Consider the following 24,447-nt stretch of genomic DNA (forward strand, 5'->3'; position numbering starts at 1 on the left):
AATTTTTAGCCTGTCAAACTCGATAGATGCATCTATTAAAATTTCAATAAATTTAGATAAGATAAGTCAATAAATAGATACAAGGATATGCCGTAAACTATATTTGTTAATAACGTATTATAAATAAGCTGACCATTTTTATTTACTTTGAAAACTAAACTTTTTTTTTTTTTTGATGGAAACCTATTAATCATGTTCACAAAAACAGGTGAAAGTAGTTGTTTGTAAAACTAAGTTACAACAAGAAGTAAAAGGATTAATAAATATTTACATTGACTAAATACAAATAACAACAATTAATTAAAAATAAGAAAAAAAAAATAACAACCCACAACACCAAAGACCACGGCATTTTCTGAAATAACGTCCCCCCAATTTGGCCATTATCACGTTTTTACTCCTCTTTTCTTTCCTTCCACTCTGTCAACTCTAAACCCCCACTTTCTTTCCTAACCCCCCATTTTTCCTCCTTATATAAACTATAAACCTCCCTCTCTCTTTTTCCTAACCTCTCTCACTTCTCCTCTCAACAATGGCTCCCTCATTTATCCCTTCCTTCCTCTTCTCCTTCCTCCTCCTCTCCGCCTCCGCCCTTGCTGCCGGTATGTAACTTAATTCTCTATTACTACTATTGTAATCAATCCTCTCCCGATACTTAAATTACAGTATCGGGAGGGATTTAGTATGGTCCGATACACATTTTTTTTTATGAAGTGTATCGGATCATACTGCATACTTTTATTACATTTTATCGTAATAATATTATTTTTTTTTTATGTAAAGATATGATTCTTATACTATTATTATTTTGTTTTGTTTTTTTTTTAGAGACCGGACAAATTGGGATCAACTACGGGAGAATAGCGAACAACCTTCCAACCCCAGACAAGGTAGTACAACTCCTTAAACAACAAGGAATAACACGTGTGAAGCTCTACGACACCGATGCAAGCGTCCTAAAAGCCTTCTCCGGTTCAAAAATAGCCGTCACAGTCGCCCTCCCGAACGAAAAGCTAGCCGAAGCAGCCGGTAGTCAGTCATTCACGGACTCATGGGTGCAAACCAACATCCTACCGTACCACCCGAGCTCAAACATTATTGCCATCGCGGTCGGGAACGAAGCGAATGCCGACTCGAAAGTGACATCCTACGTCGTTCCCGCCATGAACAATGTCTATGCCACTTTACAAAAGAATTCTCTAGCAAATGACATAAAGATATCTTCTCCTATTTCTTATTCCGTCCTCCAAAGCTCGTACCCGCCTTCATCCGGGTCGTTTAAACAGGAACTTTTGGACCCGTTTGTTAAACCTATGCTTGAGTTTTTGAAGAAAACTAAGTCTTATATGATGGTTAATGCTTACCCGTTTTTTGCTTATTCGGCTAATTCGGGTGATATTTCGTTGGATTATGCCTTGTTTAGGCCCAATTCTGGTAATGTGGATTCGGGTAATGGGCTTAAGTATAATAACCTTTTTGAGGCCCAATTGGATGCTGTTTATGCTGCTATGGATGCCCTTAAATTCAACGACCTCAAAATTGTCGTCACTGAAACAGGTACTGTATATCTTTATTTCATTATGTATTACTCCCTCCGCTTCTTTATTATTCACGTTCCGACTAAAAAATTCGCTTTCAACAACGTCAACAACACCACGAAAAAAGGAAACTTTAACGTATCCTTGCTAATCATAGAAATCGATACAATAATTATTTATTTAAGAAAAATGATCTACATAGCGTGAGGCTCTAAGCTTCTAATTACGATAAAGTATGTTTGTACTTGTTACGTATAATAAGAAAATGATTAGTCATAAGACGTAGGTTTTATTTACGATAAAATAAGTTTGTTCTTTTTATGTACTCCGTATATAAGACCGTTGCGCGTAACTTTATTGCTATTTGTTTTTTGTCTTTAGTGCTAAACTCTATAGATGAATATTTATTAATAAATAATTCATTAAACAATACAATAATTATTTGTATGGAAATTAATTAAATTATTATTTTTTTTTTCCACAGGTTGGCCATCAAAAGGAGATGAAAACGAAATAGGAGCAAGCAGCCAAAATGCTGCAGCATACAACGGAAACTTGATCAAAAGAGTCTTAACAGGTGGTGGGACCCCTTTAAGGCCAAAAATTCCATTGGACGTTTACTTATTCGCTTTGTTCAACGAAAACCAAAAGCCCGGCCCAACAAGCGAGAGAAACTATGGGCTTTTTTACCCAACTGAGCAAAAAGTTTATGATGTCCCTCTTACCGCGTCGAAAGCTGCTGCGGCGGCTCCGGCAGTCGGTGCGGTGGCTCCGGCGGCTGGTGCGGTGGCCCCGGCGACAAGTGCAGTGGCTCCGGACGCTGGTGCCGTGGATCCGGTGACAAATGCGGTGGCTCCGGTGGGTGGTGCGGTGGCGCCGGCTGCTGCGAATAATGCCGGAAAGACGGTAGTCCCTAAAGAGGGCCAGAGTTGGTGTGTGGCTAATGAGGCTGTTGAGGCGAAGAAGTTGCAAGCTGGGCTTGATTGGGCCTGTGGTCAGGGGAAAGCGGACTGCCGTCCGATTCAGCCTGGTGCCACGTGTTACAATCCGGGTAACCTTAATGCACATGCTTCGTATGCTTTTAATAGTTACTATCAAATGAAGACACGTGCGGCTGGTACGTGTGATTTTGGTGGTGCTGCTCATGTTGTAACCCAACCTCCTAGTAAGTCTAAATTGTTATTATGCTCATTAATTACATAAGTTAACATAATTAAGCAATATTTTTTAAAAATGACTAATGAATTTTTTATTTTTTTATTTTTTTATTTTTTTTTTTTTTTTTGCAGAATTTGGAAGTTGTGAGTTTCCTACTGGCTATTGATGAGAATGAAGGACAAAGATGGGGTTTTAAAGTTTATTGATATTGAAATAGAATTAGTGTTTTATGCACATTAGTATAGTACTATTGTTATAAATGAGTGATTTATTCACTTGTTAGTAAATTTTTTTAGATTATATAGATTTTATAGTATTCTTTTACTACTACGTATTTTATATGTACCTAATTCTTTCCTACTAGTACTAGTATTCAAGATGGAGATCATGGTTACGGATTTCTTGGTATATATATATATATATATATATATATATATAATTTAATTTCCCTTCTAATTTGCAAAAGTGTTGGATCATCATTATTGGTTTGAAACTTTATGTAATTGAAATGGAGAAAGCTTTTGCTCTTGGAAGATATCATCTTTTTATCAACATTATTAGTTTACAATTATGAGATTAATGAAAGTTACATATATCTAAACAATTTACTATGCACTTCTAATTATAGTGAGAATGTGAGATTATGTAATGTGAGGTTTTGTCTTTAATATGTACAAATACGTGCAAAGTTGTTGTCTTACTTCAATTTTCAAAAATCCAACTATTTAAACAAGTGTGTTGTCACCTAGACAATCAAAATTGTATTATATCTTACAAATTTTGGTTAGGTACAAATTCAAACACATAGGATAGTGGATGGATAAGATGAATTTTTCCATTTGTATCATTTTTGGCTATTTCAAAAACAGAATTGAGATGAAATCTATTCTATTTAAACAAACAACAATCCAATATTTATCATTATATTGCCCAATTTAAAAAAGAAAGAAGGGGAAATATGCAATTACTTACTAAAGATTGCAAGTAGGTTTATTGTTGTAGGTTCATCATCTTCTTTGTTTAGCTAAATTCACAACTACTAACACATTTACCAAATTTGATTATGCAATGGGAAGTCAACTTACCTAAAAACTCAAAGGTATCTCATTGTTTCGACAATAGTAGATATCCGATCTATGCTCATAGAAGTGTCCTATTATTTTGAAATAGTCATTTAATAAAACACATGACGTGCTATGTCGCGACTTACGGTGTACCTAAAACAGAAGGAAAAAAGGACTTCGTAAATTACTTGGAATGTGATCATTCATTCATTCTGATATTCTGATCAATCCTTATTCCTTCCCAAAAAGAGAAAAAAAAAAAAAAAAAAAAAAAAAAAAAAAAAAAAAAAAAAAAAAGTGATTATAATTATAGGCCCATTGGAAAAAAGGGTTTTATGTTTTTGACTATTCCTTAGATTATTTGGTAAGTTCAAGGAAGTTAGGATACGGTAACTGAATAAAAACACAAATCGGGTCAAATTTGGCAGACCCAATTACGCTTTACTTCAAATTCAACTATTCTTTTTTTCTCTCTTCAACCGTTATATTTAGCATGCTGAATTGGATGAATTTCTGAGATTTTGTTGTCGAATTCGCAAGTTTTAGCTCAAGATTAGCAAATTTGATTGTGTTTTTGCTCGAGATCAGCTGAATTGGAGAAACCTAATTCGAATTAGGGCAACGGTTTGTACTCTGGGTAATTTATATTTGTTTTAGGATGTTTTCATATCAAAAATTGGAAATTTTTAGGTTAACTTATATCAATCAAGAGATAATAAGAGATAAAAGTTTCAATTTGATTGATACTCCGTATTATTGATGTTTATGTTCTGGAAATTTTAAATTTGGCAAACAAAATGTTGCAAGATTTTTTTTTTTTTGATAAATTATTGAATTCTGCATTTAGATTTGTTATGTGGTATTAATTGCAGTATTTATGAGTAGTATTATGATGAAGAATTGTTAGAAATTCATACTTATATGATATTACTTGTTTACTCAATATTAGTTTATGTTTGTATTAGTGATGAAGCAAATCATTGTGATTAGATGTAGATTGTTTATGATGATAATTTTCATAGGTTTCAAGTCAAATTCAGGAAAATATATGTATTTGAGTTATGACATTGATCTAGGATTTTGCAGGTCGTGTTCGTCGAGCAATCATGAATTGGTTGCAACGCAAGATCTACCTTTACAATGTCACTTTTGGACTCTATATGTTAGATTGGTGGGAGCGTTACCTTTTCAGTATCCTTGATGCTTCATTTGATTGTGTTCGAGTTTCTAAAAATCTCTAACATGTGCTTTCTATGTTCTAAATCATGGAGTTTTTTAAATCTATGTGTGTAAAACGATGGTATTAGTTGTTTGTGGAGTTATAGTATTATTTGTGACTTCTATGTGATGCTTAGAATTGTGAACTCTAATAAGGCATTTGCTGTGTCTGTTTTGTATACATGTTCTGAAGTAGCTTTCCAGTCAATGACTGCTGGTGCCTTGATGTGATTTCAATCTAGTCTCGGTGTCATTATTTGCAAACAGCTACGATTACTTATGCTTAGAATCGTGAACTCTAATAAGGCCTTTGCCGTGTCTGTTTCCTATACATGTTCTGAAGTAGCTTTCCTGTCAATGACCACTGGTGCCTTGTTGTGATTTCAATCTAGTCTCGGTGTCATTATTTGCAAACAGCTACGATTACTTATACCTTTATTTCAGGATGGATACTTGCTTTACATTGTTATATCAATTTAACTCTTGAGGATGGATACTTGCTTTACATTGTTAAATCAATTTAACTCTTCAGAACCTCTGAAGCTATGTGATTGGGTCAAATACCGCTAGCTTGAAATATACAGAGTACTTCATATTCAAGAAGTGAGAACGGAGGAGTGAATAACTATTGTCCTAATGTAATTTGTTTCCTTTAATGAGATTGAAGAAGAAAGTCTGACCACATAGGGAAATAGGATAGTTCTATTCGTTTTGCTGGGTTATTTATGGCCTTTTCTGTTGCATGTGATAGTAAGCCTATTTATCAAAGTATATAAATGCCTTGTATTGGATTTTGATAAAGTGATTTTTGCTATCCAAAGTTAGTCTGTTTACAGGAATTTCTTTTTATCTTAATATTGAGCTCCTTAACTTGGGCAGATACACTAATCGTTATTTTGATGTGGTTTATTTTGTACAACGGATCACGGCAAGTATCTGAAATATGGAACAGGTAATGTAACTTACCACATGCTTGATTTAGTGAGTGCGTTTTTGGTTTGGTGATGAAGTGCTTTGGTATATTTTTATGACATCGTTTTTACTAAAAGTAAATGTGAGTTAGAAATTGTCTCATTTATCAATATTGACTAAATCAGAGAAAGGCATGTATAGTATTGTTGAATTTTGTTAAAGATAGAATTTTTAGGGGAAAAATATTGCTTAACAGGTTTGCCTTTTGTATCTCTTTGCAGTTCCCTTGACTATGCTCATTCTCAATCAACGTTGAAAGGGTATGCACTTTCTTCTTCTTCTTCTTTTTTTTTTTCATTGTGTAAATGGACTTGGTGTGTTTGTTCTCATACATGATTTTTGTTATCCCAATTCACCTTGAAAGGATCAAATCCTTGAATATTCTGAATTGTATGCTATTGTACCTGTACTGTTAAAATTGAATTTGGCCTTCTTTTCCGGCAAGGATCCTGTCAAACTCGTAAACATATTTATTGCCTACCTTATTGCACCTGCGCATCACTGGATATCTGACATCAACTAGATGATTATAGCCTATAAGTCGTGCTTTATGAGGAACTTTAATCCTCTCATATAATTTATTACTTGTTCCTTTTACCATTTGACATTTTGACTTATTATGGAAGGGTATTGCTGCATAAGGGTCCAAAAAATTATCTAAGGTTGTGTTTGGAAACTTGTATTTCATTTCAAATTATGGAATTGAAATCAAGAATTTGAAATTTTGCAATTCAATTCCAAATCATTTGTTTGGGAATTTGTAGAATTTCAATTCAAGAATACATAAGCTGTATAAGAAGTTGATATGATGAGTCATTGCAATTACAAGTATATCGAAGTAAATTATACGAAGTATCAATTTGGTCAACTACCTATAAAGATTATGAATCTCAAAAGGGGAATTAAAACCCAAAAATAACATTACAATATAATATAGACTACAATTTATAATGATAAAAAAAATTAAAAATAACCAAACAAGTTGTTGCAATTGAAGCTTATAAACCGACATGCAATTGAAGGCAGCAATCTCAAAAAGACAAAATTTAAGTCTTCAAACAATAAGAGAAGATCTTATAATTCCAAATTGTCGTATGATGCATAGTTTTTCATATAGCAGATTAGAGGGATGAAGAGGCACAATAAGCTTTATTATTTGAATTCTAATGGCATCAACAATGGAGTTTTGAGGAGAGAGAAGATGAGGAAGACAAAAATGGAGGAGATAATTGCAGGACAAAGGTTGAAGATAAGAGCATCTTTTGAGAGTGAAGTCGCAAGCCCCAAAATATCACGACACAATTGCTGAATTGAATTTGAAATGACATGTTTTAAAGTTAAATTTGAAATTCCAAAATATAAGTTACATTTAAATGTGTGTGGAATTCATTTAAATACAATTCCAGATAATGTAAATATCCAAACAAGTGAATTGAGTTAAATACAGAATTTCAAATGAAATGGTTGTATCCAAACAGACCATAAGATATTTCTAAATCCTCTGATAGGATTTATTATAGGCTTATAGCCCAACCAAAATCAAGAACATGGATGGACTAGATTCTCATATTTTCCCTCTGACTTCTGATATCCTCTTAACGAGTTCAGATTCTGGGGCTGATTGCTTTGGAACTGTCTTAACTCTTACATTGCAAACTGTTTTCCTTTGTAATATGCTAATATCATGTACGAAGTTTTTACTTCTCCTGATCACTTTCTGAGCCTGCCCATCAAATTCTGTGTTGGCCTTTCTTAATATATCCTTCCAGATTGTCCTGTTGCTTTAGTCTGCAGATCTTTGTTTATATTCTTAGGATTGAATTGTTTGTTGTTGTTTATCTTAATTACCTTTGACATAGACTCCAGGGTGATGTTTGTGACTCTATATGGCGTCCTTCAGCAATGTGTTTGTCATCTTTGTTAAAACCAACCCTTTGTCCATTGCCAGACTACCCGAAGAGGAGCTGTTTTTCGTTTATAGTATATTTGGTTAGTGTATTAGTGCCCAACGGCAAAAGTTTCTCATTTTCTGACTGGTGGCCGTGGGTGGGACAGAGAGAAGAGGCATGTTCAGAGATTTTATTTGGCCTATGAATAGGGAAATGAAAACTGTGCTTCAATATAATTTTTAATCCCTTTTATTGAGTCCCAGAGTATCATTCTGTATGACATTATTCACTCACAGTAAAAAGTTTTACAGGCTATCTTCATAATTTCAGTGACTGGCCACTTTTTCATCGAGTAAAACTCAAAAACATCTAGTATATGCTGTAACATCTTATCTTATATGCTAAAAAGTGACAACCGCATTTATGTTTGAATCTTATGTAGGATGAACCTTAATTTATCTGAAGTATCTTTCAAGTCTCAGCCTGTAGTGCAAGGGGTGTTGCTTTAGTTCCTACTTCCTGTTTTCATATGGAGGGGTAATGTTTGCTTAAAACTTAGTGATTGCTGCAACCTCTTTATTTGCACTGAGGCTGCTCTCAACCTTTCTAATGCATTCATTTGATTAATCTATGTGTCCGTTTTTTAGTTTAGTTTAATGATAGTGTATCTTTCTGTGTTAACATAATTTAATCGTCTGCCTTGCATTTGCTAATACTTGAAGGGTCGTATTGATATGCTTTTGCTCATCATTTTCTACAGGCATATTTGGGGAGGTGCGTAGAAGATTTTAGATACCTCAACTTACAATGGGAAGATGTAAGAAGTAATGCCAAAGTTGATGTTGGACATAACTTCGAATCTGCTGGAAATTACTGGTAGATCCTATTGAATATGGCTTTTGGGATTGTCTTTTTGTTCTTTTACTCTGTATTCAACAGAGGATCGTTGATTTTGATTTTTGTTCCTCATCATATATTGACCCTTGTGTTAGTTCCATGTTAATATTGTATTTTAAGAATGAAATTTTTGAAAGAGGGTCATCATTGAACAATTACTATGAACAACATTTCAATTTCAATTCTTTTGAAATTACAGAATTATATTTTCATTTATACATTTTGGCTTTTGAATTTTTCTGGTTATAACTTCCCACTCATTCTTTTCATTTGATTGTTCACCATTGTAATAGTTCACCATTGAGTTGCTACAATTAGTATTATCTTTTTTCTCATGATTATCAGAATTTGCAATATCTGTAGTAGTCATCAACTTCATGATCGTCATTTGCTAACATCACTGTAGTTTTTTTTTTTTTTTTTTTTTCAAAAGAGGATTACAATCCAAGAAGAAATAAAGGGCAGAAAATAAAAAGCAAAGAAAACAAAGAACACTACAAAGCGTGGTAATGCCACACCCCTATTATCCACCTCTAAAATACGACTAAGTTCTACCGGCACATTATTAATGAATTTTAATTGAGAGTCTTGAACAACTCCGCGGTTGGCCAACCAATCCGCCGCTCGATTGCTTTCACGGTACACATGAGCTACCTTGACTTTCCATCTTGCATCATTTAGCAACTGTTGGCACTTGGCAGTAAATTATGTCATGGATATTTTCACCTCTAAGGCTCTAAGGACTTCTCTCTTCTGCAAAGCTTGAACACAGGCTATGTTGTCAATGGACTTTAGCAAAGCTCTGTATTTTCCCCATAATTATCTTTGTGCACATCCGTTACTATGCAGTGTTACATATGCAACTATGCAAGTCAATCTAAGCTGTAACGGTGACTGCCAAGATCGTTCACTTGCATACCTGAGCACACCTTCCAATCTCTACAGATTTTTTCGAGTAATTGTTATAAGACAGGTTACAATTTGTGTAACTGTTATGCTAAATGTTTCTTCAGTGAGACTATTTTTCCGATTGCAGTATCATTTTCTAGCTGAATTGAAGATATATGACCGAATAGAGTTACAGAGAACTTCAAATTATGGCAGAAATCCAAAACATTCAAGGCTAGCTAATAGAGTATATTAGCAGTTTAGCACTAATATAGAACCATTTACATTGCAAACTCACCAACTCAGATTAATAGTGTCACCTTATAACATGCATCGAGCTGCTAAAATCACAATAGGGGGTGTTTCTAAGTACTCAACATAATATTAATTTCCACTTTCTTCCGCGATGCCATTGGGAAGCTTGATACCTGGTTAATGAATTCGAGCCCCTCTGTTGAAAACAATTTATCCTTACTGCAGCGAATAACCAGTTTTTCCAAGACTACGGCACTTTTAAGCACAAATTCTATCAGCTGAAGTAGGCCTTTATATGGCTTCTCGCATTCATGTATGGTGATAGTTTCAAGCTTCTTCAGCACACAAGGAGAAGAAAGCTCGCGCTGAAGCATGTTGCAGTCACAGAAATAATCCTGATGAACAAATTAAACAAAGCAAGTTATATCAAAGTATATAACAATGTATATGCATACGTACAATAGCTTGAAAAACCTACCCCCATTGGCATAGATAATAAGTGTCTGCAAGCATTGCGACGCCTTTAGCAGCTTACAAATAATGTTTCGTAAGCAGCTTCCATGGACTCTTGGTCTCAGAGATAAACGAACCCATTTGTTATTATCTTCCAAATCCAGTTTCGAATTTCCACAGTGTCTTAATTGCTGGTGATGAAGAGTGGAACAACATAATTAGCAATTTAATATCCGAACTCATAACACTAAAACTTGATTTTGATAATCATACTTGGCAAGCAATCTATCATGAACATTCAATCTGTTGGACTACATGATTGATGCATGAATACAGAGTAGTATCCTAATTAAGATGGTACCACAAACATGTAATAGTCAATAAACACCGAGATTTTGAGAGAAAATTAAGTCTGTTTAATCACCTTGTGCATGATTAGAAGCTTTCAATTCAGGAACAAATAAGAATTTGTAACCCCTAACAGAGCAAACATTGTACATGACTGTATGATGACAGGATTTCGATTCAGTATACTGATTTCTAACAGTAAAAGATTTGGTTTGCAATGATACAAAATGCTAAATTAATCAACAAATGACATTTGTTAACATTGTTAATGCATCATAAGTTATTTTTATCCATACCTTTTATCGCAACAAGCACAAGTTGCTAGCTAAAATGATTAGGCATTAACTCACATTCATGTCAAAAGCACAGCAAGAGCATGGGCAAATATGATGATAGGAATCGCGTACAAATAAGTTTACCTAATTTTTGATTCATTCTAGGACATAATTCATATGATTTTGAAAAAAAAGAAAACTACAACGATGTCAAACAGATCCTTTATATGATTGAAAACAAAAAATAAACTCACCGCATTAGCTTCATAACCCACAATAAGAAGCTCAATGTTTGGGAACTTATCAACTAATTGACCAAAACCGCGACGAGAAATGCCGCAAGGGATGTTGATCGAAAGCATAATAAACAGATGAAACATTGATGAATTGTAGTTGATCCATATATGTTTTTTCAACATGCAAGATGCTAAGGTTAGGGCAATCAATTGTAAAACCCATCACATCTCTTTCATCAAATTGAAGCATCAACATTTCGATATTTGGAGCCGTAAATTGTACACCTTGTATACCAATAGGGTTCACTATAAGCAAGTCTTTCAAACAAGGGCATCCGTCTATCACTCTTTCAAGCGCGCCTTTACAAAATCTCACATTGACGAGTTCCAATCGCATCAATGATCCCACGAAAACCGGTCGTTTGAGTGCGAGTTTTAAACCATCGAGAACGAGCGTAACAATGTGTTGACTTCGAAACACATGACGAGGCACAACACATAAATCTCCATACTCCATAAAAAGTAAAAGTTGTTCGGTTTTTTTTGTTGAAGCGAGATTTGCACATTTTGTTAGAGTTGTTTGTGAAAGTCCAACGACATCGCACAATTTCAACCTGTGAATGACGGGGCTTTTGTGATGTTTTAGGACATTGCATACAAATTCATCGTCATCGGGATCTTCGAATGTAAGGGTAGGAATCAAAGTCCATAAGTTTCCGAATCGATGAAGTAAGACTGTTCGAACTGCGTCTGTAGTAGGGAGAAAAGAGAGAATATGTACAAGTAATTCATCTGGTAATTCACTTAAGCGATCTCTTTTGTTGCCTTGTAATTTTGTAGTTTTCATGGTTTTTGTTAAAAAAACAACAATGGATGAAGAGGGGAGCAATAGGGCTAGGGTTAGGATTAGAAGATTTTTTTTTTTTTGAAAATATTCTAGTGTGGTTTGTTGTTAAGATATATATTAAACACGCGAAATCTATATTATTTGCATCTATATTGAAGATATGTGTATGATAGGTCACATGTTCGAATTTTTCAGTCTCATTCGTGTAAAAAGCATGGAAAATACGGAGTATGTTTTTTTTTTTTTGTTTTTTTTGTATAGAGAAAATACGGACTATAATATTATATTAATATACATTTCAGCACTGTCAAACTTTAAGAAAAGTAATTTAATAAGGTAACTCATTGGACAATACCTTGTATAACAAATCAATAATTAAGACTTATGTAAGAATGTAACTGTTCTGTTTTTGTTACTTTGACAGTTTGACAAACCACGTTTTAGTGATGCAACAAATGTGAATTATTGAAATAGTTAATAAGTTATAATGAATTCAGCAGTATACAATTTCTCGTGTCCCTATTGTACGTGTATCAAAATCTTTTCTATACAAACTACACTAAATTAGAACTATCACCAGCAAACCTTCATAAATTGGTCAAGTCTTCATGACAGTTTCAGAAATTTTGAAATATAATATGCTTAACATGTATTGTAAGATGCATATGCAAAAAACATGGATGTACTTTGAAGTTCTTCAAAATTATAGGACAATTAATTGGTTATTTGGGGTCTTAAGTAGCTAAGGGTGTCAAAGGAAAGAAAAGAAAGGCAGGCTGTAAGGATGACTCAACTACGAGTCTACGAACGCTCGTATCCAACTCTAGATCACAACAACATAGTAAAACGATCAATCCAAACTGCATAATGATTATCTAGCTCAAAAGTGATATGAACAAAATAGTGGTACTTAATATTATGACACAAACTCTTTATTATTTACACAGAAAGGAAATAGTATTTATCATCAAGGAGAAAAAATCTTTGGATAATAAAGGGTCTTAGCAAAATACACCAAACTTGCCAATTTGCCATAGTACAAAACAAGTAAAAACAACAGGAATGAAAAATAAGAACAGCTAGCAGTCAGAGTAATAGCACAAGCATATCCGTTGTGGGCGGCGAAGCTTGAAGGCAAAAGGTTCAAGTAGTATTCTTAGGTAACCTGAAGCAGAGGAGAGAGGCTAACCCGTGTTGTTGCTCGGAATTTCCAGACTGTAAGCATCAAACAGTTCATCAGGCGGGAAGAGATGGAACATCCTTCTCTCAGTCTGGCACAAACTCTTCATTAGTTTCATATTTATACACTTGTACATAACAAAAGCATTCTAGGCTAATAGCTAGATTAGTTATAGCACTAATATTGAACCGTTTCAATTGCAATTAACTTCAGATTAACAGTGGCAGAGGCGAATTACCAATGCTGAAGTCATAATTACTTAACTTGAATTTCAACTTTGGCTTTCGGTGATGCCCTTGGGAAGCTTAACAGCTGCAGAATGAATTCTTGGCTCTCTGCTGAAAACAGCTCATCCTTTCCATTAATTTCAATAGACACTTCTTCCAATATGACTGCATTTTTAAGCACAAATGCTATCAGCTGACCGAGGGTAAAGGCTACACATACAATTGTTGTATGTGGTCCCTACATACAACCTTACTTTGTCATGTTTTTATTGGCTACAATAATGGGCTCATGTTCCATTAGAATTCAATTTATATTTTACTCCTAATTTTCTCCCCTTTTTAGATGATGTGTCGGAGGGGATCTAAATGGGCACGTTGGGGCGAGCCGAGATGGCTATGAGAGTGTCCATGGAGGCTTTGGGTATGGGCAGAGGGACGCCGGTGGTGAAGCTATTATGGATTTTGCCCAATCATATGATTTAATTTTGGCTAATACTTGGTTTAAGAAGAGGGATTCACACTTGATAACTTTTCGGAATGGAGCAAATGCAACTCAAATAGACTTCCTGCTCACAAGGAGCATAGATAGACAAAGTTGCATAAACTGTAAGGTTATCCCAGGGGAGAGTGTGGTCACCCAACACCGGCTATTGGTAATGACTATTCGTCTGAAAGAGAAGGCGAAGAAAAAAGTTAGACAAGAAGAACCAAGGATAAGATGGTGGACCCTAAGGGATGCAAAAGCTAAGGTTTTTACAGAAAAGGTAATTGAAGAAGCGGATTGGGATGGAGAGGTAGATCCGGACATGACCTGGTTACGAATGAAGAACTGTTTCCTAAGAGTGGCCAAAGAGGTCTTAGGGGATGTAAAGGAGACGCTCAAGATTGTTCTAACTATCGAGGAATTAAGCTTATGAGCCATACTATGAAGTTGTGGGAAAGGGTGATTGAACAAAGGTTGAGGGCATGCACAAGCATTTCAGATAACCAATTTGGTTTTATGCCTGGGAGATCTACTATGGAGGCAATCCATTTGATAAGACAAATGATGGAGTTTTATAGGGTAAAGAAGAAAGATCTTCATATGGTCTTTATTGATTTAGAGAAGGCATATGACAAGGTGCCAAGAGAGATACTTTGGTGGGCAATGTTGAAGAAAGGTATCCCACGAAGGTATGTAGACCTAGTTAAGGATATGTATCGGGATGTGTCAACAAATGTGAGGACATGCGGAGGGTTGACAAAAGATTTCCCTATTACAATCGGATTGCATCAAGGGTCTGCATTAAGCCCTTTTCTTTTTGCAACGGTTCTAGACGAATTAACTAGACCAATTCAAGATGAGGTTCCATGGTGTATGCTGTTCGCAGATGATATCGTTTTGGTGGATGAGACTAAGGATGGGGTTAATGTCAAGTTGGAGCAATGGAGGCAAAGGTTGGAATCTAGAGGGTTTAAGCTAAGTCGGAGTAAGACTGAATATTTGGTATGTCGTTTTGGCACTCAGAGGGGGACAAGCAATGAAGTGGTGAGTTTGGATGGAAAGGATTTGACCATGAGTGAATGTTTTAAGTACCTAGGGTCGATCATCCAGAAGAATGGTGACATTGATCAAGACGTGACCCACAGGATTAAGTCAGGGTGGCTTAAATGGAGAGCGGCCACGGGAGTGCTATGCGACCGCAGCATTCCCTTAAAGTTGAAGGGAAAATTCTACAGGACTGCCATAAGACCAGTGTTGCTCTATGGTACAGAATGTTGGGCTTCTAAGAAAGAGCATATTAAAAAGATGGAGGTTACGGAAATGCGCATGTTAAGGTGGATGTGTGGAAACACTTTAAGAGATAGAATCAGAAATGAGGTTATTCGCAAGAAAGTAGGTGTGGCGGGCATTGTAGATAAATTAAGGGAAAATCGTCTGCGTTGGTTTGGACATGTAAGACGGAGACCCGAGGGTGCACCGGTGCGAAGAGTGGAAGAGTGGGACCATGGAGGGATTAAACGAGGAAGAGGGAGACCAAAGATGACTTGGTTGGAAGGAGTGAGGAAGGATATGAAGTGCATGGATTTACGTGAGGATGAAGTTTTGGATCGTAAGGGATGGAGGAGAAAGATTTATGTTGATGACTACACGGAATAATCAAATTTGGTTCATGTTAGCCGACCCCACTTTTGGGATTAAGGCTTTGATTGATTGATTGATTGATTGATTGATTGATTGATTGATTTTAGATGATGTGTCAAATTTCTAGTGGTGTTGTATGTAGGGACAACATACAATGATTGTATGTGTATCAGCTCTCGCTGACCGAGGGCTTCACATGGCTTCTTGTATTCACGGATGATAAAAGATCTAAGGTTTCCCAGCACACAAGGAGAAGATAGCTCATGCATGAGCATATTGCAATCACAGAACAAATCCTGAAATTTTAGTACATGAAAAATCTCAATTTTATATGATATAGGTAAGCAAAATTAAATACGTACTAGTATTATATACTTCCTCCCCTTAACTTTTAGTGGAACTATTTGAACAAAAAGCTCTCACAGTTTTAGTCAAACTGTTGCAACTAAAAGTGAAGGAAGTATACTTCTAAAATACTTCGTATTGGCTAGCTAGATAAATCCATAAGCAGATAGACGACCTACCACATCAGCATATAATGTAACTAACATCAAGATCGATGAGCTTTTTAGTAACCTGATAATGTCTACCAGACAGCTTCCATAGATTCCTGGCTTGAGAAGTAAATAAATTTCAGGTGCTCGAAAAATCAGTTTCTCATTTCCATATTCTCCACAGGGTTTTAATTGCTGATACAGAGTGAAACACAACATTAGTTTTATCCCAATAATTGTCTTATACAAGTAGTTATAGTGTGTGCTTTACGAAGCAATGATCACCCATAAATAAAAACACCTTGCAAGGAAATGAGCATTATGTTTCATACTCCTGTCCTAAGCTAACATATAGAAACAACGATAATCCTGCCCGGCCCTAACATTTAGGGTCAAGTAGCAATTTGTATCCCACAACAAAGCATAATGATTGTAATTCATACACGAATATATACGAGAGGATTTCAATTCGGTACTATCTCTAATCTAAAATACATTTTAAAGCAAATTTCTTTTGATACAAAGCAATTCAGCCAATGTGATATTAAATGAAACTTCCTAACATAAATGCATCAGTACCATACTATCTACCATATGAAGATGTCACATTACAATACCAAATATAAATCCAATTAAATTTATCCAACTTCTTACTAAGCTATGTGCAATGTGCATAAATTGCAAAAATGACAAACAGTTTAGCTACACAAGAGACCGAATAATTACATCATAGGTATCATCATAGTACAAGCAGATTATGTATATGTAGCAACATGACTATGTTAACTCTTATGAAGCACGAATATCAGTCAAAATGGTGCAAGTGAATAGTATAAAAGAAGAGGGAGTAATTCATACTATGGAGTAATAATGGTAATCAAAGATAAACCAAAACAAGAGAAGGGTGCATCTTTTTTCAATAAAAGCTAGAATAAAGAAGCAAAAACTCACAATGTAAGCTCCCTTTCCATCATCCAATTCTAAAAACTCAACATGTTGAAGCTTGTTGAGTAAATTGTCAAATTCGCCCTGAGCCATATCATTCGTTTCATCACACGGTTCACACCCAGGCCACTCAGTACATCGATTGATTTTGGCTTCTTGAACAGATGAAACATTAATCACTTGTAGACATCCCAAACATATTCCTTTTAACATGCAAGATCTTGAGATTGGGGCAATTCAATGAGTAAGATTGGTCCTCTATTAATGTTACACTATGATCAAAATAAAGCTCCAATTTTTCAATGTTAGGAGCAGTAAAGTGCAACTTAGTCAATTTGTGAGAATACTTTATCACCAATTCTTGTAATCTAGGACACCCACTTGTTAAAACTCTGAATGTATCATCATACATAATCACTTGAACAAGTTCCAATTTCCTTAATGAACTCATATCAACTTCACCTGGGAATTTAATCTCAATGTTATGAAGATAAAGCGAAACGATATATCGATTTCTGAAGGCATCAGATGGAAGATAATAAGGACCAGTCCGGAAATCATCATTTTTAACACTTACAACTTTTGGGTTTTTTTTTAAGGCAATTTTTGTCAAGTTGATCAAATTTTGCTTGGAAAGTTTATACTTGTACAAGTTTAACAACTCACAAAAATTTGCACCAAAACAAAACAACTCAAACTTATCAAGGATAGGGTTTTTGTGAAATTTCAAAACATTGAACACAAATATTTCGTTATTGCTCTTATCAAACCTAAGGGTAGGAATTAATGTCCATAAGTTTCCGAATCGACGAAGTAAGACAGATTTAACAGCATCTCTAATTGGCAAAAAACTAAGAATTTGGATAATTAATTCATCTGGTAATTCACTTAACTTATCTTTTTTGCAATTCCCTTCTTCATCAGAATCATCACACTCCTTTTGCTTCTTCATTGAGATGGAATAATTCATCATTTTTCAAGTTGAAATCTGTTACAAATACAATGATCAAAAAGAGTTATGAGTAGCAATAACATGAATAATTAAAACAAGGGTAAGTGGATTTTCTGATTTAATTGAAAACTTACCTCATAAAATGCAGAGAGAATTGCTGCTAAAGAAGTTGAAGGGAAGAAGCAAATTAAAAGTTTCTAGATAAGTACTACTCCCTCCGTTTCATAATGTTAGTCTCATATACTATTTTGGGCGTTTCAAAAAGATTTACCCATACTGAATATATTTCATTTATAACTTTAATTTTGTATAAATTGATTGGTTGTGGATTGATGACATAACTCTAAGTAAGAAAATCTTTACCTTAAATTATGCAATTATAACTTGTGTTTTCCTAATAAAAAATCAAAAAAGTTAAATAAGGTAAACTAATCATGAATTATGTTGTACTTTAATGTTAGATTTCAAATATATTTCTTTTCTTATTTTATGTGATTGATTTCATATGGGACTAACATTATGAAACGGAGGGAGTATTGTTTAACTCAGACAGAGGTTCCTTTTTTTTTACGTATAAAAATACCCTTTTTTTTTTGGTATTTCAAATTTATTAGTAAGTACGGAGTATTTCTAAATATCACAAATTATCCTTCTTTTTCTGTTATGTAATTAATGCTCACTCTTATTTTCTCACTTTTATTTTTTTCACTCTTACTTTTCTATTCTCACTCCTAAATTTAGATAAATATGATTGGTCCTTTTTTTTACAAAAGATTGATGACATGACATTATTAAATATTAATCTATCTTTGTTTTAACATCATTTAATGTTTTGTATAATACTTCCCATTGTGTTTTGTTTTATTCTTAGTTACTTAATTCTCACGCAATTTTACAAACAAGAATGTAAAAAAGGGGACGGAGGGAGAGTAAAATATTAGTATATCACCTCCGTTTCATAATATTTTAGAGGTGATCAATGGGCATGTCGGGCCGGGTTAGGGCCGGGCCAAGGTAAAAAAAATTGCACAATTATCAGATCGGACCGGAAAATGTGTGCCCAAACCGTCCAAATTAGGCGGGCCACGGGGCTTTTCAGGCCAATTTCGGACCAGGCAAAAAAAAAATCAACTAAAATTGCATAAAGTTGTAATTTAATGGCTACTTTTTTTTTTTGGAATTGGGTAGTTATTTAGTACACCTTATAATATATTAGTACTCCACTCTATATTCAGCTTTATTAGGGTCTAGGCTGCTAGGTAAAAAAAAAGCAATAAGTATTCTTTTTATTGGGTTTTTATATACTAAGTAATTTTTTTTATCGCAAAGTTATCAGGCCAAGGCCCGTTTATTCTCTCTTATGGTCTGCCCCTGAATATAATGAATAAAAGACGACTATGATAATAAATTTAGAGAATAAAAATATGGACAAATATCCAATTATCAAATTCCCCCACACTTTGCTATTGGTCACCTTTGATCAAAATTAAAATGTATATTCAATCAAAATTTCAAACGCATTAACAAAATAAATTGTACCTTGAAGTTAAAGTTAGTTTTCTTTCAAAAATTATTTTGATGTCAGAGCCAACAAAAATGAATCATCTTAGGGCCTATTCTGATTGACTGAATTAAACTGAACTGAACTTATTAGAGCTGAACTGAATTGAACTTATTAGACCTTAACTGAACTGAACTAAACTGAAATGAACTTATTAGCGCTGAACTGAACTGAAAATAATCGTATTAGAACAGGCCCTTACATACTAGAATTTTAGCACCTTCATTAACCAATCAATATTGATACTTCTTTCCCAAAGTTTAAATCTACCCCATTTTAGATTTTTAGCTCATGCCTCAACCATTTTAGCTCATGCCTCACTAGCACAAAATCTAACCTTCCACCATTAAGGGACTAGTAGCACAATCGGAGATCAAAAAGGATTTTTATATGGGTGTAGGGGGCTAAAGTTAAAGGTAGGAGTTTTTAGGAATGTAGTGGTAAAAATGTCATACTAAAAACTAAAGTCTTTTTTGTTTCACACTTCACACACTTTTTTTCATGACACCATAGACCAAATCATTTTCGAACTAAGGGCCTGTTCTCATTGACTGAACTCAGCTGAACTGAACTGAACTGAACTGAGCTTAACTGAACTGAACTGAACTGAACTGAATATTTTATAAGAGAAGGAAATTAGGAGCTGAACTGAACTGAACTGAACTGAATTTCAACGTATGAGAACAGGCCCTAAGGCTTTGTAGTTAATCTTTAATTACTTGTCGATCAAAATCTATTCATTACATTCAATATATATTACTACTATAATATCAAATTAAAGAATTGACTCATAAATGTAGTTTATACATTCATCATCTAATGTGGAATTTATTTTTAAGTGGGTAGTTACACTAAATTAAACTAAGCATATCCCTTAGGTATACACTATAAAACTAGTTTTTTGCATGATGTCTTTTCACCAACAACTATACTTATATATAATAATATATGGAAAAATTGCCCAGAATAATCCCACCTTTAGGCCGTCCGCTAAAAATAATCCCACCTTTGGATTATTTTTAAATAATCCCACCTTTATACCCACCCCGCTATAAATGGTCCCAACCGATCATTTAACTTGTTATAACAAGTTACCATACACGTGACAACTTGTAATTGGTCAAAAAAAAAATCTTTTTTTAAAAAAAATAAAATAAAAAATTAATATTTAAAAACCATCAACCATCCAAGCCAACCCCAACACCATTCACGCGGCTCCGGCCAACCACGCGGCTCCAGCCATCCACGAAAACCTAGCTCCGGCGCGCGACTTACCCCTTCCCCGGAACCACCCCAACCTTCTCCCTCACTCCTTCCCCCGCGAAAAACCAAGCGAGCCACCGAACTCGCCGTTCCCCGATTCCACCCCGTCGACCACCCCAGCCACCATAGTCGGCTATGCCGACCTCTGTATTACCTCAAATCGGACACGCTAACCTCCCCCATCTCCCGATGTCGGCCTCACTAACCACCCCTGCCCTCGATTTCAGACACGCTGACCTCCCCCATCCTCAGTCCCCGATTCTAGCTGCGTCGATATCTTCCGTCCTCCAAATCCGGCTGCGCTGACATCCTTTGCCCCCGATTCCGTCTGCATCAAGTTGCCCAATTGTTTCTTGAGATTTGGTTTGGTGGTTTTCGATCAGTCTTGGGTTAGTGGGGTATTTTCAAAGGGGGTTTTGATCGAGGTTAGGTTGGCTGGCGTAGGATGTCGGTAGGCGTGGTCAGGTGGCAGATTGGAAGTTGTTTCGGGTTTGGGTGAGATGGTGGTTGGATGGTGGTTCCAGGTTTTGGATTTGGGTTTGGTTGGTGGTGGTGGTGGTGGTGGGGGTGGTGGTGTGGCTGAAGTGGTGGTGCTTGTTGTTTTTTTTTTTTCATTAATTTTTCTTTTTTTTTTTACCAATCAAGAGGCAACAAGTGTAAATTTTTTTTTTTTTAAATAACCAAAAAAACCTATTCAACCAAATACAAGTCACCTGGGACCATTTAAAGAATATTGGCAATAAAGGTCGGATTATTATAAAATAATTCAAAGGTGGGATTATTTTTAGCGTACAGCCCAAATGTGGGATTATTTCGGGCAATTTTTGCATAATATATAGGTAAAATTGGTATAAACCACTTTTTTGTCCAACTTTTTTGAAAAACCACCTTTTATGTTTATTTTATTATTTTTTTTTTATTAAACCACCTTAAGTACCTACTTTTTTATTGCACCACCCCTATTAATATAAATCACTAATGAACAAAATTAACAATTTACTTAATAGTAATATATAGAGAGAAATCATCACCGTTTGGATACCAAATATAGCGTCTCTTTCATGAATGTTGCACATCATTTTGAGCTTTAATAAGGTCATAACTAGACATGCGGTATAATTTATCCTAGGCTTCAGAATGGCCTCAAACCTCTGCATTGAACAATTAATTAAATATAATGCAAATGTAATTAGACTACAATCACAATTTTTCTGCTCAATTAAATTAATATCTGAATATCAGGTTCTAATTAGAGTGCAATATTGACCGGAGCTCCCCTTGTGAGATACTGACCCAAACACGAAGTTTCATCATAATTCATTTCGTCCAGATTTTCATCCCAACCATTAAAAAGCAACTGCAACAATGCATTCATCGATGACATATACTCACTGTGGAGATTGATCAAATCAGGCAATCGTCTTAATTTGATAATCTAAATATCCTAGAGTGTCACGATGAATACTTTTATCAACTACACGTGGAACCAAACTTATATTATCGGACATTGTATTATGAGCATTAATCTGAATTAAAAAATATAAAGATAAAAAAATGTCTACCCATTATTGAACAACCAATACTTGATGCAAATGGCAGGTACAAATTGCTAATACATTATTCTATTGTTTTTTTTTTGTCTTGTTAAATGTGTTCTAATTCCATCAACCACACTAAAAATCTTATGTCAAACATCTAAACAAGTTTGTTACAATGTTACCCGAATTAACTCGTATACAATCACAATAAATTGATAGAATAGTGCAATACAAAAGTCAAGAATCAAATGTATGAACTAATCGTATTTCTCTTAAAAATTTTCCATTTCTAAATATGTTTTAGGAAAATCTGTTGAGAATGATATAACCTTTGAACGGATTTTCAAAAATAAAATGACCTTCTAAATATCTAAAACAATACGGCCTTTGTAATATTTACATAATTACATCTAATTTGTTATTTTAAAAATAATCTCACGTAATTTGTAAATACACACAAAAAAAATTAATATTATTTACTTTAATTAATTTTTCATATCTTAATAACTAATTTTATTTTTACAACAATATCGATAGGTTACACAAGCGTATATTAGAGTTTCAACTACATGTCTTCTAATTTTTTTTTTTTTTTTTTTTTGACATAACAAGTCATTATATATATATATATAAAATAATTCAAGAGGAAATTACAACAAGAATGGGAGTAAATCCCTTGATGTTATTCAAACTTTCCTTTTTCTTCTTTTTCTTCATCGCGTACACGAGGAAGGCTAGAAGTGCGGCTCCCCATGCATAGTTGTTCACCTTCGTCAGATCTTCTACGAATTGAACATATGTGCACTTGCATGAGTGACCGTCATGCGAAGGGATGATGACACAGTGGATGATCTTCAATAAGACCGCAATCAACCTTCTTTCTCTATCCAAGGTGCCATCATTTGCAATCAAGTCTAATTTGCTTAGAGGACAAGTTGTACCGGTTAGTCCGAGGTTGTTGACGACCTCATCCCCAAAAACACGACGAAAAGCATCAGGGTCTCGGCTATACTTGGGGATCAGTGCCTCACCAGAGATAGGCAAACCAGTCAAGAATAAGACGTCCTCTAATGTAGGGTTCATTACGATGTCGTTTCCAAAAACGAACCCATATGCATCAATTCTACCATCTATTATTTCAAAGTGGTCCAACGCCACTTGAATTACACCATTGAGTGAGTTCAGATTTTTCTCATCAATTCCTTCGGCTATTTTCAGTAGCCGGAGAAGACAGCTTCCATCCCTATTAGAGTTTATCGCTTCATCGACTATATCTTTTATATTCTTGTTAAGAGTCTCGAATGTCTTGCAAAGAGTCGGAAGTCTATTACCAACTCTTAACATAACAAGTTTTTCTTAGCATAGTTAGAAGAATATCAAAATAGTAATAATAACATAACAAGTCTTAGGATGGTTAGGAGAATATCATTTGATTCATGCAGGTATTTGTTGAGTATATCATTTGCTGAGTAAATCACGCAGGAATTTGCAATTTGGAATAGATTTACGCAAATAATTAGCATGCACATTATTTATGTGATTTACAAGACAACTCTCAGTTGCAAAGTTCCCAACAAGACAAATCCGTGGATTGTTGTTTCTTTATTTTCAGTCTTATGTATTCTTAACTTTCTTTACTTTCACTATTCGGCTTTAATAGTTTTAACTAATTTATAAAAAAAATTTACTTATTTATAAAAAAATATAAGAACAAGTTTTTGTTAATTTACTTATTTGATGATACGGTGAACGTATTGCGACTTTGCGAGGACAAGAATTGTATAATAAAGATTACATAAACTAAAGGGATAATAAAGGTATTATTTAGTAAAGATAGATTTTAAAAGTTAAACTAATAAGTTGTCATAACTCATCAGGATTGCAAAAGGAGTTAGGTTTCCTAATGCTAGCTGAACATAAATCGTAAAATTCATATATAAATTGTCTTTGATGATAGATGAATAAAAGTAACGATAAATTTGTGAGGGATCCAAAAACCACAATTTTTTATTTTTATTTTTTGAATCGTGAAGACCGCAATTGTGATAGATAACGATGAAAGGGGGAGATATATTGTTATTTTCCTATAGAGATAATTATCAAGATACTCTCATGGACCTCATG

General features: G+C 34.6%; 4 protein-coding genes and 1 long non-coding RNA gene across 6 annotated transcripts; 2 read left to right on the forward strand and 3 right to left on the reverse strand.

The window, feature by feature from the left end:
- On the forward strand, window positions 1–3,114 carry LOC145629413 (glucan endo-1,3-beta-glucosidase 14-like). Its single transcript, XM_081682011.1, has 4 exons — window positions 1–602; window positions 829–1,557; window positions 2,023–2,703; window positions 2,828–3,114. The coding sequence occupies exons 1-4, from the start codon at window positions 533–535 to the stop codon at window positions 2,860–2,862; spliced, it is 1,515 nt and encodes a 504-aa protein (XP_081538137.1). The 5' UTR covers window positions 1–532; the 3' UTR covers window positions 2,863–3,114.
- A 1,095-nt stretch (window positions 3,115–4,209) lies between these two features.
- LOC145629414 (uncharacterized) lies at window positions 4,210–8,954 on the forward strand. 2 transcript variants are annotated; one of them, XR_014111671.1, is made up of 5 exons: window positions 4,210–4,397; window positions 4,837–4,951; window positions 5,858–5,930; window positions 6,172–6,210; window positions 8,600–8,954. It is a non-coding gene; the product is annotated as an uncharacterized LOC145629414 (long non-coding RNA). The 2 variants fall into 2 exon arrangements; XR_014111670.1 differs by having other exon boundaries at window positions 4,214–4,397; window positions 4,847–4,951.
- A 774-nt stretch (window positions 8,955–9,728) lies between these two features.
- On the reverse strand, window positions 9,729–12,038 carry LOC145628258 (F-box/FBD/LRR-repeat protein At2g26030-like). Its single transcript, XM_081680556.1, has 6 exons — window positions 11,278–12,038; window positions 10,757–10,872; window positions 10,667–10,677; window positions 10,335–10,523; window positions 10,053–10,274; window positions 9,729–9,863 (listed from the first exon to the last, which is right to left on the reverse strand). The coding sequence occupies exons 1-6, from the start codon at window positions 12,036–12,038 to the stop codon at window positions 9,729–9,731; spliced, it is 1,434 nt and encodes a 477-aa protein (XP_081536682.1).
- Window positions 12,039–15,623: 3,585 nt separating this feature from the next.
- Window positions 15,624–18,000, reverse strand: LOC145628259 (uncharacterized). Its single transcript, XM_081680557.1, has 3 exons — window positions 17,016–18,000; window positions 16,095–16,259; window positions 15,624–15,866 (listed from the first exon to the last, which is right to left on the reverse strand). The coding sequence occupies exons 1-3, from the start codon at window positions 17,220–17,222 to the stop codon at window positions 15,624–15,626; spliced, it is 615 nt and encodes a 204-aa protein (XP_081536683.1). The 5' UTR covers window positions 17,223–18,000.
- LOC145628260 (F-box/FBD/LRR-repeat protein At2g04230-like) lies at window positions 17,247–17,982 on the reverse strand. The gene is made up of 2 exons (XM_081680558.1): window positions 17,365–17,982; window positions 17,247–17,267 (listed from the first exon to the last, which is right to left on the reverse strand). Exons 1-2 carry the CDS (start codon window positions 17,980–17,982, stop codon window positions 17,247–17,249), a joined length of 639 nt encoding a protein of 212 aa, XP_081536684.1.
- Window positions 18,001–24,447: the final 6,447 nt, after the last annotated feature.

Source organism: Chenopodium album, chromosome 4 (genome assembly GCF_948465745.1).
Source record: "Chenopodium album chromosome 4, dcCheAlbu1.1, whole genome shotgun sequence".
NCBI classification, from domain to species: domain Eukaryota; kingdom Viridiplantae; phylum Streptophyta; class Magnoliopsida; order Caryophyllales; family Amaranthaceae; genus Chenopodium; species Chenopodium album.

Bases quoted from the DNA above. Each gene is read 5' to 3' on its own strand.
- LOC145629413 (XM_081682011.1), top strand. From the start codon at position 533: ATGGCTCCCTCATTTATCCCTTCCTTCCTCTTCTCCTTCCTCCTCCTC. The intron at 603-828 runs GTATGTAACTTA...TTTTTTTTTTAG, and splicing joins CGCCTCCGCCCTTGCTGCCG to AGACCGGACAAATTGGGATC. The intron at 2,704-2,827 runs GTAAGTCTAAAT...TTTTTTTTGCAG, and splicing joins TGTTGTAACCCAACCTCCTA to AATTTGGAAGTTGTGAGTTT.
- LOC145628258 (XM_081680556.1), bottom strand. From the start codon at position 12,038: ATGAAAACTACAAAATTACAAGGCAACAAAAGAGATCGCTTAAGTGAA. The intron at 10,873-11,277 runs GTTTTGGTCAAT...TTTTACTGTTAG, and splicing joins TTGCGGCATTTCTCGTCGCG to AAATCAGTATACTGAATCGA. The intron at 9,864-10,052 runs GTATCAAGCTTC...ATACTCTATTAG, and splicing joins GGCTCGAATTCATTAACCAG to CTAGCCTTGAATGTTTTGGA.
- LOC145628259 (XM_081680557.1), bottom strand. From the start codon at position 17,222: ATGTTAAAAGGAATATGTTTGGGATGTCTACAAGTGATTAATGTTTCA. The intron at 16,260-17,015 runs GTGAGTTTTTGC...ACTCTGTATCAG, and splicing joins ATGGAAAGGGAGCTTACATT to CAATTAAAACCCTGTGGAGA. The intron at 15,867-16,094 runs GTAGGTCGTCTA...CTAAAATTTCAG, and splicing joins TTACATTATATGCTGATGTG to GATTTGTTCTGTGATTGCAA.
- LOC145628260 (XM_081680558.1), bottom strand. From the start codon at position 17,982: ATGATGAATTATTCCATCTCAATGAAGAAGCAAAAGGAGTGTGATGAT. The intron at 17,268-17,364 runs GTGATAAAGTAT...TAACATTAATAG, and splicing joins GTCCTAGATTACAAGAATTG to AGGACCAATCTTACTCATTG.